The following is a 17,687-nucleotide window of genomic DNA, read 5'->3' as shown; positions in this document are numbered from 1 at the left end:
TGATGCTGGACGGGCGGGCAGGTGTGTGCAGCGATCGGTTGAAGAGCATGCATTTACTTTTACTTGTATTTAAGAGCAGTTGGAGGCCACGGAAGGAGTGTTGTATGGCATTGAAGCTCATCTGGAGGGTTGTTAACACAGTGTCCAAAGAAGGGCCAGAAGTATACAGAATGGTGTCATCTGCATAGATCTGCGTGGATCAGAGAATCACCAGCAGAAAGAGCAACATCATTGATGTATACAGAGAAAAGAGTTGGCCCGAGAATTGAACCCTGTAGCACCCCCATAGAGACAGGCCCTCTGATGTGACACACTGAACTCTGTCACAGAAGTAGTTGGTGAACCAGGCGAGGCAGTCATTTGAGACACCAAGGCTGATGAGTCTGCCGATAAGAATGTGGTGATTGACAGTGTCGAAAGCCTTGGCCAGGTCGATGAATACAGCTGCACAGTATTGTCTCTTATCGATGACGGTTATGATATCGTTTAGGACCTTGAGCGTGGCTGAGGTGCACCCATGACCAGCTCGGGAAACCAGATTGGATAACGGAGAAGGTACGGTGGGTTTCAAAATGGTTGATGATCTGTTTGCTAACTTGGCTTTCGAAGACCTTCGAATGGCAGGGAAGAATAGAAATAGGTCTGTAGCAGTTTGGGTCTAGCGTATCTCCCCCTTTGAAGAGGGGGATGACTGTGGCAGCTTTCCAATCTTTGGGGATCTCAGATGATACAAAAGAGAGGTTGAACAGGCTAGTAATAGGGGTTGCAACAATTTTGACGGATAATTTTAGAAAGAGAGGGTCCAGATTGTCTAGCCCAGCTGATTTGTAGGGGTCCAGATTTTGTAGCTCTTTCAGAACATCAGCTATCTGGATTTGGGTGAAGGAGAAATGGGGGAGGCTTGGGCAAGTTGCTGCGGGGGGTGCAGGGCTGTTGACCGGGGTAGCCAGGTGGAAAGCACGGCCAGCCGTAGAAATATGCTTAATGAAATTCTCAATTATCGTGTATTAATCAGGGGTGACAGTGTTTCCTAGTCTCAGTGTAGTGGGCAGCTGGGAGGAGGTGCTCTTCTTCTCCATGGTCTTTACAGTGTCCCAAAACATTTTGGAGTTTGTGCTACAGGATGCACATTTCTGTTTGAAAAAGCTAGCCTTTGCTTTCCTAACTGCCTATGTATATTGGATCCTAACTTCCCTGAAAAGTTGCATATCACGGGGGATATTCGATGCTAATGCAGTACGCCACAGGATGTTTTTGTGCTGGTCAAGGGCAGTCAGGCCTGGAGTGAACCAAGGGCTATATCTGTTCCTGGTTCTACATTTTTTGAATGGGGCATTCTTATTTAAGATGGTGAGGGAAGCACTTTTAAAGAATAACCAGGCATCCTCTACTGACAGAATGAGGTCAATATCCTTCCAGGATACCCGGGCCAGGTTGATTTGAAAGGCCTGCTCGCTGAAGTGTTTTAGGGAGCGTTTGACAGTGATGAGGGGTGGTCGCTTGACCGCAGACCCATTACGGACGCAGGCAATGAGGCAGTGATCGCTGAGATCCTGGTTGAAGACAGCAGAGGTGTATTTGGAGGGCAGGTTGGTTAGCATGATATCTATGAGGGTGCCCGTGTTTACGGATTTGAGGTTGTACCTGGTGGGTTCATTGATCATTTGCGTGAGATTGAGGGCATCAAGCTTAGATTGTAGGATGGCCGGGGTGTTAAGCATGTCGCAGTTTAGGTCACCTAACAGCATGAGCTCTGAAGACAGATGGGGGGCAATCAATTCACATATGGTGTCCAGGGCACAGCTGGGGCAGAAGGTGGTCTATAGCAAGCAGCAACGAGGAGAGACTTGTTTCTGGAGAGGTGGATTTTTTTAAGTAGAAGCTCAAATTTTGGGGGTACAGACCTGGATATTAAGACAGTTCGCTGCAGGCTATCTCTGCAGTAGATTGCAACTCCGCCCCCTTTGAAAATTCTATTTTGCCTGAAAATGTTCTAGTTAGGGATGGATATTTCAGGGTTTTTGTTCTTCCTAAACCAGGATTCAGACATGGTTCGGACATCCGGGTTGGCAGAGTGTGCTAAAGCAGTGAATAAAACAAACTTAGGGAGAAGGCTTCTAATATTAACATGCATGAAACCAAGTCCTTTATGTCTACAGAAGTCAACAAATGAGAGCACCTGGGAAATGGTAGTGGAGCTAGGCGCTGCAGGGCCTGGATTAACCTCTACATCACCAGAGGAGCAGAGGAGGAGTAGGATAAGGGTATGTTTAAAGACTATAAGAACTGGTCGTCTAGTACGTTCGGAACAGAGAGTAAAAGGAGCAGGTTTCTGGGTACGGTAGAATAGATTCAAGGCATCATGTACAGACAAAGGTATGGTAGGACGTGAATACAGTGGAGGTAAACCTAGGCATTGAGTGATGATCAGAATGATATTGTCTCTATAAACATAATAATTTTACCATTCGTTTACCATATATTCTCCTGGCTGTATGAGAAGGTGTTTGAGGGACATACAGTACATAGAGCAAATGGGCACCCTCTTCCCAATTTAGTGCACTAGCTATGGTCAGAAGTAGTACACTATATACAGAATAGGGTACGAAGACTATTACACGGTGGAGGTATCTTACCCCTGGCAGGGTCTTCTGCTCGTGGAGGGCATTCTGAGCTTTCAGGGCTGACTCTCTGGTACAGTAGGTAAGGAAGGCACAGCCTGAGAGAGAGGACAGAGAGGGCAGAGAGATGGTAAAGAAATGTTAGCATACTGGGACAAACACTGAGACAGCAACTGGAGGAGGAGACCACTCAAAACCATCACAGAGAAAAGCCAAAAACAACACAAACATCCGTCCCCTGAGTATGAGAGGAAGAGAGAGAGAGAGTGAGAGAGAGAGTTAGCTCCACACACACACACACACACACACACACACACACACACACACACACACACACACACACACACACACACACACACACACACACACACACACACACACACACACACACAGCAAGCCTGCAGCTAAATAATTATATCTCTGTGTGCACAGATCTGTGTGTTCTTGCTTTAAAGACAACCGTTTAGCTTTGCTTACGAAAACTACTTACTCTACAGTATATATGCAGAATTATTTACTTTCCCTATTGCCACTTCTTATGTAGCAGAGATTTGGAAACGTGTGAAAGCTAATCTAGCTACAGTAGCTACTTTCTTCCATAACATGTCAAATCTGATGTGGCTCTCCCTCTCTCTCCCTGCCAGTCTAAGTCTGCGGTTATCCAGTCGTCCATCGGTGTGTGTCAGTCCTCACTTTGCTGTGACAAGGCAGACATTTCCCTGACAGCCTCTCTCTCCGCTCTATATGTTCCCACAATCCCTTGTTTCCTTAGCACCTGGCTGACGTGAGGGGGCTGCCAGAGGAATGCCAGGGACTCAGGCAAATGAGGAGATACCTCGGAAACATGTCACTCACACAGGCCCCCTTGACAGAAAGCCTATGTAGTGCTGTCATAAGCCTGACATAGTATCAGCTATGTCAACTAAGGGGAATCTTATTTAGAACTGTACAACTTTTGACTGTAAATGTTATTATGGAGACCCTCTATGTACAAACATATATGTAATACAAGAAACCATGGAACCATGTTCAGAGGACATTTGAAAACATTATGCAAACATTCAAGTAACATCCCTACTCATAGACCCTTAAAATATTGCTTGCATCCCAAATAGCATCATATTCCCTATTAAGTACATTACTATGGGCCTTGGTTAAATATTGGATGGTTAGTCCTTGCATCAGTAGCTCTGTCTATGAATTTAAAAGTGGTTACATTTCTCCAACCCCATCCATTTTTACATTTAGCAGCCACCCTTATCCAGAGAAACTTACAGGAGCAATTGGGGTTAAGTACCTTTCTCAAAGGCACATTGACAGATTTTTCACCTAGTTGGCTGAGGGATTCAAACCAGCGACCTTTCAGTTATTGGCTAAACACTCTTATCCACTAGGCTACCTGCCATTCCTCAGCTTTTTAACGAAACAGGGGCGGGGAGTCACATTGTTATTGTTTCAAATGCTGATTGACGCTTTAGGGCTGCTGTATGGGTATGGTTGGAGGCATGTCCAACCCACGGTGCCATCTTGAATTAGGCTGCAGGCCCATTATTTCAAGTAAGTGTCTGAAAGGGTTAGGGTTACACAGCAGCACAAGGAGCCACTAAAAAAGAGAGGCACAAATCTGCGCGATTCTCATACACTCAATTGTGTTGATAGGGCCATTTATCAAGTTTCAAGTTTTTATTACACACACACACACACACACACACACACACACAGACAGACAGACAGACAGACAGACAGACAGACAGACAGACAGACAGACAGACAGACAGACAGACAGACAGACAGACAGACAGACAGACAGACAGACAGACAGACAGACAGACAGACAGACAGACAGACACACACACAGACAGACAGATAGACACAGACAAACAGACAGACAGACAGCAGCCCTAAAGCGTCAATCAGCAGATGGTGTATAGCCTTTTGAGGATTTGATGGGCAATGCCAAATCTTTTCAACCTCCTGAGAAGGTTGACTATGTGCTTGTGTGTGGACCCTTTTAAGTCCTTAGTGATTTGGACACCGAGGAACTTGAAGCTCTCGACCCACTCCCCTACAGACCAGTTGATGTGGATACGGGCATGCCTCCCCCCCCCCCCATTCTCTGTAGTCCATGAACAGCTCCGTGGTCTTACTGATGCTGAGGGAGAGGTTGTTGTCCTGTTGCACCACACTGCCAGGTCACTGACCTCCTCCCTATAGGCTGTCTTATCATTTCCAGTGATCAGGCCTACCACCGTCGTGTCAGCAAATCCAGGATCCAGTTACAAAGACAGGTGATCAGTCCCAGGGTCCTAAGCTTGGTGACGAGCTTGGAGGGGACAATGGTGTTGAACGCTGAGCTGTAGTCAATGAACAGCGTTCTCACAAAGGCATTCCTCTTATCTAGGTGGTTGAGGGAAGTGTGGAGTGCAATTGAGATTGCGTCGTCTATGAATCTGTTGGGGCGGTATGCAAAATGGAGGGGATCTAGAGTGTCTTGGATGATGAAGTTAATATGTGCCATAACCAGCCTTTCAGAACAGGGCGTTAGTCATTTTTGCAGGTAGCCTTAGAGTTTTTGGGAACAGGAATGATGGTGGTCAGATTGAGAAGTGGGGATTACAGGCTGGGACAAGGAGAGGTTGAAAATGACCGTGAATATACCTGCCAGGAGTCTTTGACAAAACAATCTCCAGCCACCCAAGTCATAGACTGTTCTCTCTGCTACCACGCAGCATGCTGTACCGATGCACCAAGCATGGAACCAACAGGACCCTGAACGCTTGTAATCCAAAGGTATAAGACTGCTAAATAGTTAGTTAAATAGTTAGCCAATAGTTATCAGGACAATCTGCATTGACCCTTTTTGGACTAACTCTTTTGACTCATCACATACACTGCTGCTAATGTTTATTAGCTATCCTTTTCGCAGTCACTTTATCCCTACCTATATGTACAGGGCATTCAGAAAGTATTCAGACCGCTTGACTTTTTCCAAATTTTGTTATGTTACAGCCTTATTCTAAAATTGATTAAATAGTTTTTCCCCCCATCAATCTACACACAATACCCCATAATGACAAAGCGAAAACAGGTTTTTAGAAATCTTTGCTAATTTGTTCAAATCAAGAAACAGAAATTGCACATTTCGATTGCAAATTGCACATTAAGTATTCAGATTCTTTACTCAGTACTTTGTTGAAGCACCTTTGGTAGCGATTACAGCCTCAAGTCTTCTTGGGAGTGAGGAGTGGCTTCCGTCTGGCCACCCTACCATAAAGGCCTGATTGGTGGAGTGCTGCAGAGATGGTCTTCACAGGGGAAGACCGAGCTTTGTCCGAGCGACCATTGTGTTCTTGGTCACCTCCCAGACCAAGGCCCTTCTCCCCCTATTGCTCAATTTGGCCGGGTGACCAGCTCTAGGAAGGGTCTAGGAAGGGTCTTGATGGTTCCAAGCTTCTTCCATTTAATGATGGAGGCCACTGTATTCTTGGGAACCTTCAATGGTGCAACTCCAATCAAGTTGTAGAAACATCTCAAGGATGATCAATGGAAACAGGATGCACCTGAGCTCAATTTTGAGTCTCATAGCAAAGATTCTGAATACGTACGTAAAAAATATATTTCTGTTTTTTCGAATAGCCTGTTTTCACTTTGTCATTATGGGGTATTCTGTGTACATCGATGAGGGATTTAAAATATATATATATTTTAGAATAAGGCTGTAATGTAACAAAATGTGGAAAAAGTGAAGGGGTCTGAATAATTTCCAAATTAACTGTATTTAGGGTGTGTCAGAGGTCATACGCGTCTGTGGCTGGGGGGGGGGGGGGGAGCAGGTACACTATTCCTGCATCCTGGTTTGGTGAGATGGAGGAAGAGACGTCGGGAGTACGATGGTGTTATCACCGGTAGATATGGAGCAGGGGAGCATCGGGTGAGTCTCCTGTTTTTGTGTTTTTCTGTCTGGGTTTAGTATTTGAGTGTATTACATGTTTTTATTTTATTCTTTCATGGGGTCTAATTTTACTTTTGTTAGTTTAAATGTATGGGGTTTAAGGGATTTTGTTAAGTGGAGGGCGGTTTTTAGTTATTTGGAGGGTGTGGGGTTTGATTTTTGTTTTTTTTACAGGAGGTTTACCTGAGGGATGGAGGGGATGTTAGTAGGTTTAAGAGGGAGTGGGACAAGGGGGAGTCGGTTTGGGGTATTGGGGGGGTGCACTCATCGGGGGTAGGGATTTTGTGTGGGCACAGGGAGGTAAAAGTGTAGGGTTCTTTTGTGGTGATGCAGGGGAGGGTTATAGGGGTGGATGTCACGATAAGGGATTGTAAATTTAGATTAGTGGTGGTGTATGGGCCACAGGTGGTGGCAGACAGGAGGGAGATGATGGACTGTCTGGTGCCCCTGTGTGTCACAAATAGGAAATTAGTGATAGGGGGGGATTTTAATACAGATTTAGGAATAGGGGGGGATAGCAGTGCAGGCGCCATCACCGGGCTAATGGCTTGCCATGGTCTGGTTGATGGTGGCCTGCACACTACTCCGAAAATGGCCGGTCGTACATGGCGCAACTCCAGGGGGGTTGCCCGGAGGCTCGACTATATTTTTGTACACAGCTGCCGTGGCACTTTGGTCATGCGGCCAAGTGGCTGCGTGCGCACCCTGAGGTTGAAGTTGCCCGAGTAGGTTTAGATCACAGGCACCTGTACGAGGAGGTCAGAAAGGCAGGGAGTCCGGCGCCTGTAGTGGGCATCTCGGAAGTGGTCTGGGAGGGAGTGCAGGCGCGGGGTCTGGACAACAGGCTCAAGGACCTGAATTGGTTGAGCCTCCATAAGTGCTTGCCGGTAGGTTCCATCATGTACCGGTATAGTTTGGTGCAATCCCCCACCTGTCCAAGATCCTCTTGTGGCAGGGAGGAGACTGTGCGCCATGTCTTTTGGGACTGTGCCTTTGCCGGAGTAGTATGGGCTAGGGCACGGGTGTTGTTAGGTTTGGTAAGGGGGGATTTTGTATTGATGTGGGCCAGGTTAGAGAGAGGTGTAGGGAGAGCGAGAGGGAAGGATAGGGACAGGTTTCTGCTCTGGCTTCTCATGAGTCTCTTTAAACGGGGACTGTGGGAAGCCAGGCAGAACATGGTGAAGACAGGGAGAGATTGGGGGGTGGAAGGGATAGTGAGGAGGGTGGAAGGAGATTTGAGGGGGAGGATGAAGAGGGAGAGGAAGTGGGAGCAGCATGCTGCTCGGGAGAGGTGGAATGGGGGTTTAGGGCTGGGTGTCATTTAGATTTGTAAGGGGATAGATTAGGGACGGGGAGATAGGGAAAGGTAGTTTGTAGGGTGACGGGGAGGGAAGATGCTCCCCTGAAGTTTTGTTTGGGGTTTTTGTTTAGTTAAATTAAAATACCATTGTTGGAGTATGTATGAAAATTATGAGTTGTAAAGAATGAATGGTATTGAAGGTAATAAATTATTTTGTATTAAAAAAAAAGATAGGCTGTATAGGTTTTCACGTTACGTTTGTTGTTTTGTATTGTTCGTTTTTTTCATCGTCATTAAACATGTATCAAGAATACCACGCTGCATTTTGGTCCGACTCTCCTTCACCGCAAGAAAACCGTAACAGTGTCGAACTGATTAAAAACATTATTCAAGTCGGCCTCAGAGAGCAAGATCCCGGTGTTGGCGGGGGCCCTCATGCACTGCTCAGTGTTATTTTTCGTCTGGTAGAGAGACACTGTTGCGCAGATTCAAGCTGGGTCTTTCTTAGTAATCCGTAACGGACTGCAGCCCCTGCCTCATGCTGCGGGCATCGGAGCCTGTGTAATAGGATTCCACCTTGTTTGTATACTGTCCTTTTGCTTGTTTGATGGCTCTGTGGAGGTCTTAGTGGGACTTCTTGTACTTGTTTGTGTCCTCAGCTGTAGCCTTGGGGTTGGCTGCGATAGCCCTGTGTGCGGTAGCCCTGTCCTTTAATTTAGTGCCAATCTCCGTATTAATCCAGGGCGTTTGATTGGGGAAGCGGCAAACCTTCACTGTAGGGACAATGACGGTGATGCATTTCCTAATGAAGCCGGTGACGGAGGTGGTTAGCTCGTCGATGCTATTGCCGGAGTCCCGGAACATATTACAATCAGCGCTAACAAAGCAGCACAGCCTACGATTCGGAGGACCATTTCTCTAAGGAGCGCATCACGGGTACTTCCTGTTTGAGCTTTTGCTTGTAGACAGGAAGCAGGAGTATAGACTCATGATCGTATTTGCCGAAGGGGATGAGGGAGGGCCTTGTACGCTTGCTTAAGGATAGAGTAACAATGTTATTAATTCGCCCTGGTGCCAAAAGAGACATGTTGATGGAAGTTGGGCATAAAGTGTCTTAACGACGTGGAATTAAAATCCCCAACAAGCAGATTAGCAGCCTGCGGGTGTATGATTCCCTGCGTGTTTATAGCCTAATACAGTTTGTTAAGTGCCACCTTGCTGTTTTTTGTTGTTGTCCCGAGGTAGAATATATACAGCAGTCACGATAACAGCTGAAAACTCTCTTGGGAGGTAGAAGGATCGGCGTTTGACCATCAGGTATTCCAAGACGGCTGAACAATGGGTCAAGACTTCCACTCTGCTAGAGTCAGCACAACATTTGCTGTTGATGGAGAGGCATATCCCTCCCCCTCTCGATTTTCCTGAATCCAATGTCCTCTCAGCTCAGTGAATGGGGAATCCATCGAGTTGAATAGCCATGGAGGTATCTTGTCCGCACATGACATACTGGTAGTAGAAATTGATAGGCAGTCATAATTTGTTGCCTTACATTGTTTCACAACGCCTCAAATTCAAATCAACAACAGTGCAGAGGGGAAGGACAGAGATGTTGAATTAGAGAGAAAAGAAGAGAGAGAGTGAGAGAGGTAGAGATAAGAGCATTTAAAGGAACAGGAGAAAGCAGGGGTAGAGAAGGGAGAAGCAAGCGGTGAAGGGAAAGAGGCTAAGCGAAAGAGAGAGTATAGATGAAGAGGGGGATGAGAGAGAGGTAGATAAAGGTAGAGAGAGAGAGGGAGCGAAGATAAGATCACCTAGCTTCTGTGAACACCATTCCCCTGTGTCCTACACTCGCCTCTTATCTCAACCACTGCAGACACCCTAAAGGGGGACACACCCACCGAGAGAGAAAGAAAGAAAAAGAGAAAGACAGAAGGGAGTAAAATGGAAACAGGGATTGAAAGACACAAGGTCTAAAAAGTACAAAAGACAGGTTGGAAAGACACCACTACTCTTCCAATTACGTGCTTTGTCATCATCTTACTAGTGATTGTTTGAGAAACAGCTGTCGTGGTAATAATGTTTACTGCCAAGTGGCCAAACTCTCTTCTCTTTTGTCACAAGAGATGTCAAACTGAAGATTTACTGGCATCAATTAAGCCGGTCCCTCTGTCATAGAGTCTACTTTTACCCAGTCATAATTATGATTTAAAAGATGTAAGATCATGAGACTTGCTATTATCATTCATGCTTTTGTCAATTACGGCTCCATCTACTAATAAGTGTTACCATTAGTTCTCATTCCAATGTTTTCGTCCAAATTATCTATTGTCCATTTATTCTAGAATCACGAAACGGGAAATAAAAAGTTGTAGCTGTTTTCCTCTTTGTGTTTCTCAATGCTCTTTAATCTATTAGACCATTTCAAATAGAGCCTTAAGAGTCAATTGCATGAAAAGATACACCCTTGCACATAAGGAACTCTGAAAGAAAATCATTGCTTTGAAACTTTATTCAGCCAGTCAATAGAAATCTCCAGATCTCTCATCTCTGTTTTGTTCATGTCAAGGGGGGCGTAACTGGAGGCATGAAGTCAAACGCAGGAGAGCAGAACTTGGTAAATAGCCGGATCCGTTTAATGTACATAATTACCGGTATACAAAAATAACAAAACACATGGGCACAAAACCAGTATCGCACCAGTACATAAACCACACGTACTTACAATAAACAATTCCCGACAAGGACATGGGGGAAACAGAGGGAACATATACAACATGTAAATAGGGAATTGAAACCAGGTGAGAGCGACATCCAGACAAAACAAATGGAACATGAAAAATAGATCTATGATGGCTAGAAGACCGGCAACGTCGACCGCTGAACACCGCCCGAACAAGGAGAGGAACCGACTTCGGAAGAAGTCGTGACAGTTAGCATCTATCTGGACCTGAAACGCACGACCAAGGACAACCTTTGCTCCATACACAAAATACGTCTTCACTTCAGTTTATAGATAGATTTTATGACATAAAAACCTGACTAGATTACTATTATGTGAGGCCTCACTTCTCTGTGTGTTGTACTACTAAAGCCTTTGCAACACCAATATTTATAGCAAAATACTTCATTGCAAATGAATGAATGGACCATGTTATTCTATAATGCATGCAATAGCAACACAGTCACTTGTTGGAGGGCTAACAAACCAACCAAATCATTTCTTGACATGTCCCTTTAATGCAGATCAGCAATCCCTTGGCTCAGTGTGTACAAGGGCTGTGTCCATATATTATTCAACATCTTGCTATAGTCCCCTTTCTTTCAATAACACTGGCAGGTGAATGGACTTGATATTTCCTTATTTTCTTAGTTTCCTTATAACATTTTCAGATCTTTGCTTTGAGGAAACAATATAAGGAAAGGGAGTTATCTTATACTATCAAGACACAGTCAATGGCCACCCCCATATCATCTTAAAATATGTATTTGGCTGCAGTAAACCCTTGATTAATTAAAAATGCTATATGAGCTCGGAGCAGAGTACGCAAATATAAAATCTTCAATTACTGTGCAGAGAAATGTCAGGTTTTTTTGTTCCGTAAAATAAGCCTTAATAATTCAGCAGCTGTTTCAGAGACTAATGAATGATAATTTTGATCCCAGTTTGGATCTTGGTCAGGTCAAAACCTATAAAAGGCATAGACTAACAAAAAGGAACATTGAAACAGCATGTCACTGTGTGTGGATAGTGGAGGTCAATAAGTGCACCACATCTCTCCCTGCAAGCTGCTTCCCGAGTGGGCCAACTCCAAGCCTGCATCCAAAATGGCACCCTATGTCGTAGGACGATATCGGCACTGGTCAAAAGTTGTGTACTATTTGGGAATAGAATGCCATTTGGGGTGCAGCCTAAGCTCTAGTTAATCGATTGGCAAAGGAGGAAAAAGGGCTGGCTCTAATGTGTTGCATGTGAAGGATTTACTGGAGAGCAGAGCCACTGAATCAATGGAGTAGAAAATGCATCATTAGGACAGTGTTGTTGCCGTCGTCCCCTCGCTCCCGAGAGGGATGGGGACCACACACACACACACACACACGTACATACACATGCTGGCGCGCACACACACACACACACACACACTCTCCCACTCCCACACACACATGCACAAGTTAAAGCAGAAACAGACACATACCAGCATATACTCTATACTGTATACATACACACATGCATACAGGCACACTTTGATGACTTCTCAATGTCACTAGTCAGTAGTTTCTATTATTCTCTCATTCATACCTATTCCCCACTGTCATTGTTTCGTAAATACGTGTGTAATTATTTTAAATAGTGCAGTCTACTAATTCTAAAACAGTAAAATACCTTCACAAAGACATAGGCTAAGTTAATTACACATTATTTTATTAATGTTAATTAATTAATAATGAAGTTAATCCATTTAACCTTGTCCCTTCATTGGCCGCTCGTTTACTATGTTTGCAGGTTGTTGCTCCCCAGGCAATTGGACTTGTGCTTTGTGCAGATAAATATTTCAGTAATATTTCAACCTAATTTTGGAGCGTAATCCTTTCCATCTCACAGTTCTTTCACATTAACAATCGAGAAGAAAACAACAACAAAAATAGTAATTTGTCAAAAACAGGAGCAGGGGTCTGAGTCTGACACACAAGGGGTTGGTCTGCCCTCCCATTACAACACTTACAACACTAAACACAACCATTAATATTCCTCTCCTCTCTCCTCTCCTCCTCTCGTTCCTGCTTTCCTGCCCTCTTATTTCGCCTCGGCAGAGAGACGGCACATCTTGTCCTATCCCGTCCTCCACAGGGGAGACAAGACGAGAGGACATTCCAAACAGGGGCGACTTGGGGAGGACTAGGGGGGGTGGAGAGGGAACATGGATCATTACACTTCCTGTTGCGTCCCGGGAAGAAAATGACGCTACTCCTGGGCCAATTGATTCTGGAGAGTTAATTTGCTTTATTAGCGAAGATGTTGGACCCGCGAGGGGATCCCGTTCTACAACCGGAGGCCCCACCTTACTCCTGCACTCCCCCCTTCCTCCCTCCACCACTCCACTCCAATCCAATTCCTGCGAAAAAGAAACCCTGCGTAATTGTTTTCCCTCCATCTTCCGTGTCATTGTCAGATGGGTCCTGTGGGATTATTAGCAACCCCAGGTCCCTCAATAATTCATCCTAAACTATTTATACACAGATGGAGAGTCCTCTAATGTCTCCCTCAGTGAGCTTATCTGACGTTCAGACGGAGAGTGGGGGGGAGGGAGAGAAAGACAGAAAAACAAGCGATACAGTGAGGTGAGAGATTGAAAGAGTGAGAGAAAGGGAGACAAGGGGGCAGACTGAGAAAGAAAGGGATTGGGAGTGGCAGTGAGACAGCAGCACAGAGGAGTGTGTTTGTGTGTGTGTGCGTGCGTGTGCGTGTGTGTGTGTGTGTGTGCGTGTGTGTGTGTGTGTGTGTGTGTGTGTGTGTGTGTGTGTGTGTGTGTGTGTGTGTGTGTGTGTGTGTGTGTGTGTGTGTGTGTGTGTGTGTGATTCTTTCCAGAGAGAGAGCGAGAGACAGAGAGAGAAAAGCTTTTTTTTTGGAAGAGGCACAATGACCCTGTTTCATGGTGTGCTTTCAGTTTCAAGGTGAAGCCGTTCTCTCTCTCCCCCCCTCTTTGCCAAAGTGAACAAAAGCACCATCCGGGGAATAGCAGCCTCCCCCACACAATCCTTCATTAATGGCTTTTAATTAATCTGGTCCCTTTTTTTCCTCCATTTAACACAATTAAGATGTTTGCAAGGCTAACATGGAGTACCAATCATTAAAGGAAGGGCACATGAAAGACACACAGGGATTTTCATATTTACATATGCACCATGCATACACACAACAGTTAGTTATCCCTCCTCTGTCTTATGTCAATAAATAAGATCAACAAACACAGCACTGAGTCATTCCACCATTCCTTCATAAACACATAATCATACGATATCATCCCACATTAGCATATTATCATTTGCACATTAAGCAGCTTTTATCATTCTAAATACAAACCGGTGTGGTTTGAGAAAAAGGCTTTCTAACTTGTTTTTTAACTGCCTAGCTGTGAGTTTTAACTGGGCTTTGTGGAAATAACCATTTTTCAGGGGAACAAATAGTTACTTTGGAGGTAACAACAATTATTTAAAGATCCCAAAAAAGGACTAAATTAAAAAAATATTTGAATTCAGATACCAGGAAGTGAATACTTTCCTAAACTATTTTAATACAGATCTCAGAAAGTAACTACTTTTGTATACTATTAGAATACAGATCTCAGAAAGTAACTACTTTTGTATACTATTAGAATACAGATCTCAGAAAGTAACTACTTTTGTATACTATTAGAATACAGATCTCAGAAAGTAACTACTTTTGTATACTATTAGAATACAGATCTCAGAAAGTAACTACTTTTGTATACTATTAGAATACAGATCTCAGAAAGTAACTACTTTTGTATACTATTAGAATACAGATCTGAGAAGCAACTAATCAAAAAACATATTTTTGAATACAGATCTCAGGAAGTGACTATTGTTTGCCTTCAACAAGTGGCAGGGCTGTATCTGGAACTACTTGTTGAAAATAGAAATATAATGCAAACAGCACAAACCACTTACTATACTATTCCAATCTATCTAGTCTACTTCTAAAATGCTATATACAGTATATCACTAAAGTGAGTACACCCCTCACATTTGAGTAAATATTTGTGTACATCTTTTCATGTGACAACACTGAAGAAATGACACTTTTCTACAATGTAAAGTAGTGAGTGTACAGCTTGTATAACAGTGTAAATTTGCTGTCCCCTCAAAATAACTCAACACACAGCCATTAATGTCTAAACCGCTGGCAACAAAAATGAGTACACCCCTAAGTGAAAATGTCCAAATTGGGCCCAAATAGCCATTTCCCTCCCTGGTGTCATGTGACTTGTTAGTGTTACAAGGTCTCAGGTGTGAATGGGGAGCAGGTGTGTTAAATTTGGTGTCATCGCTCTCACATTCCCTCATACTGACTGGTCACTGGAAGTTCAACATGGCACCTCATGGCAAAGAACTCTCTGAGGATCTTTAAAAAATAATTGTTGCTCTACGTAAAGATGGCCTGGGCTATAAGAAGATTGCCAAGACCGTGAAACTGAGCTGCAGCACGGTGGCCAAGACCATACAGCGGTTTAAATGGACAGGTTCCACTCAGAACAGGCCTCGCCATGGTCGACCAAAGAAGTTGAGTGCATGTGCTCAGCGTCATATCCAGAGGTTGTCTTTGGGAAATAGACATATGAGTGCTGCCAGCATTGCTGCAGAGGATGAAGGGGTGGGGGGTCAGCCTGTCAGTGCTCAGCCCATACGCTGTACACTGCATCAAATTGGTCTGCATGGCTGTCGTCCCAGAAGGAAGCCTCTTCTAAAGATGATGCACAAGAAAGCCCGCAAACAGTTTCCTGAAGACAAGCAGACTAAGGACATGGATTACTGGAATGTCCTGTGGTCTGATGAGATAAACTTATTTGGTTCAGATGGTGTCAAGCATGTGTGGCGGCAACCAGGTGAGGAGTACAAAGACAAGTGTGTCTTGCCTCAGTCAAGCATGGTGGTGGGAGTGTCATGGTCTGGGGCTGCATGAGTGCTGCCGGCACTGTGGAGCTACAGTTCATTGAGGGAACCATGAATGCCAACATGTACTGTGACATACTGAAGCAGAGCATGATCTCCTCCCTTCGGAGACTGGGCCGCAGGGCAGTATTCCAATATGATAACGACCCCAAACACACCTCCAAGACGACCACTGCCTTGCTAAAGAAGCTGAGGGTAAAGGTGATGGACTGGCCAAGCATGTTTCCAGACCTAAACCCTATTGAGCATCTGTGGGGCATCTTCAAATGGAAGGTGGAGGAGTGCAAGGTCTCTAACATCCACCAGCTCTGTGATGTCGTCATGGAGGAGTGGAAGAGGACTCCAGTGGCAACCTGTGAAGCTCTGGTGAACTCCATGCCCAAGAGGGTTAAGGCAGTGCTGGAAAATGATGGTGGCCACACAAAATATTGACACTTTGGGCCCAATTTGGATGTTTTCACTTAGGGGTGTACTCACTTTTGTTGCCAGCGGTTTAGACATTAATGGCTGTGTGTTGAGTTATTTTGAGGGGACAGAAAATTTACACTGATATACAAGCTGTACACTCACTACTTTACATTGTAGCAAAATGTCATTTCTTCAGTGTTGTCACATGAAAAGATATACTCAAATATTTACAAAAATGTGAAGGGTGTACTCACTTTTCTGATATACATTTACATTCAGATTAGAGTTTTTTCATCTGAATTGATTGCTTATGGATACCATGTATGTGTGCAAAATATTACTGTTGTCAGATTTTATTCATTGATTTTTAAAGTGTGTTAAAGTGGGTGTTGTTGCAAAATTATATGTATCCATTGTTTAGCTGAAGTTTTGTGTCCTGTAAATTTGACATGTGGTAGTCTCACCAAGCTATCTTACTATGAAGGCACTAACTGTCTCTCTAGATAAGAGATTCTGCTAAATTACTAAAATGTCAAATGTAAATGTTTTACATACAGATCTCATATTACTGCACTGATTCATTTTAGATTACATAAATAAATAAAAAATAATGTCACAAATGTATCATACTTTTTTACGGGCTATTTGTCACATTTTGACTGTGTAAAACCAAGCAGAACTAACTATTTCTCTGAGAGTGAGGTGTATATACAGAACCAGTCAAAGGTTTGGACACCTACTCATTCCAGGATTTCTATTAGATTTTTTACTATTTTCTTCATTGTAGAATAATAGTGAAGACATCACAGCTATGAACTAACACATATGGAATCATGTAGTAACCAAAAAAAGTGTTAAATCTAAATGTTTTTATATTTAAAATTCTTCAAAGTAGTCACCGTTTCCCTTGACAGATTTCAAATATTTGTTTTTCTGAGACCTGTATTTGAATATCAAAGAAAATAGTTGCCTTTTAGTTTAAACTATATAAACTATATTTGAATATCTCGAGGATTTGAAAAGTCGGAATTTACAAATAAACGACAAAATACAAAAATGTTCTGCCCAAGTCTGCTAGCCAAAGATATTTGGGTTATCCTCCCTCCCTGCCTCGGTGGAGAGACATTCTGTTGTCGTCTGACTAATGAGGCCGCTGGCACAGGCAGCCGATTTTCAGTCCTTTTATCGGCTCTTGAGCTGCAGATAATTATAAATATTTAGCCATTTGGCAGATGCTTTTATCCAGCTCACTTAGAAGGCTGCAACTCCCTCTTGGACAAATTGGGACATTGAAATGCAGATTGGAATCACAGAGTTTTTACATTTCACATTGGAGGAAAATGTGGGTGGAAGAATGGAACTCTGCAAAATTGATTGGTTAGATGATCAAAACACTGGCTACTAGGTGTCTGATCCTTGTTGTACCATAGAACATTAACGTACATGTATAGCATGACATGCCCATAGGTCACGTTTAATGTCATGGTATCGTGCAACGTAATATCACATCTAGAAAGTTATTTCACTTTGATGCAAATGGAGGTCCATTTTGCCATTTTTATCCTAAGCATCGCCAGCAGGTCTCAGTCAGACCAGTACACGGTGGTAACTGGCAACCCCTGTCCAGAATTAGTAGGACTATGCCCTGTCCGGAGGGACCATTCTGTCCTTTAATGTAAATTATTTCTTAGAGTCTAGAAACCTACACGTGGTGCTA

General features: G+C 43.8%; 1 protein-coding gene across 4 annotated transcripts in view; it reads right to left on the bottom strand.

Moving 5' to 3' along the window:
* Positions 1-17,687, bottom strand: part of LOC109891254 (CUGBP Elav-like family member 4) — a 109,993-nt gene that overhangs the window by 75,120 nt on the left and 17,186 nt on the right. For all 4 annotated transcript variants that reach the window (XM_031825400.1, XM_031825401.1, XM_031825402.1 and 1 more), the window contains exon 2: positions 2,637-2,719. In XM_031825400.1, coding sequence (XP_031681260.1) covers positions 2,637-2,719 — 83 coding nt within the window. The remainder of the gene's footprint in view (positions 1-2,636; positions 2,720-17,687) is intronic.

The sequence above is a fragment of the Oncorhynchus kisutch genome, linkage group LG5, assembly GCF_002021735.2.
Source record: "Oncorhynchus kisutch isolate 150728-3 linkage group LG5, Okis_V2, whole genome shotgun sequence".
Taxonomy (NCBI): Eukaryota; Metazoa; Chordata; class Actinopteri; order Salmoniformes; family Salmonidae; genus Oncorhynchus; species Oncorhynchus kisutch.
The sequence above is the reverse complement of the archived record's forward strand: the minus strand, read 5'-3'. Positions and strand labels throughout refer to the sequence as shown.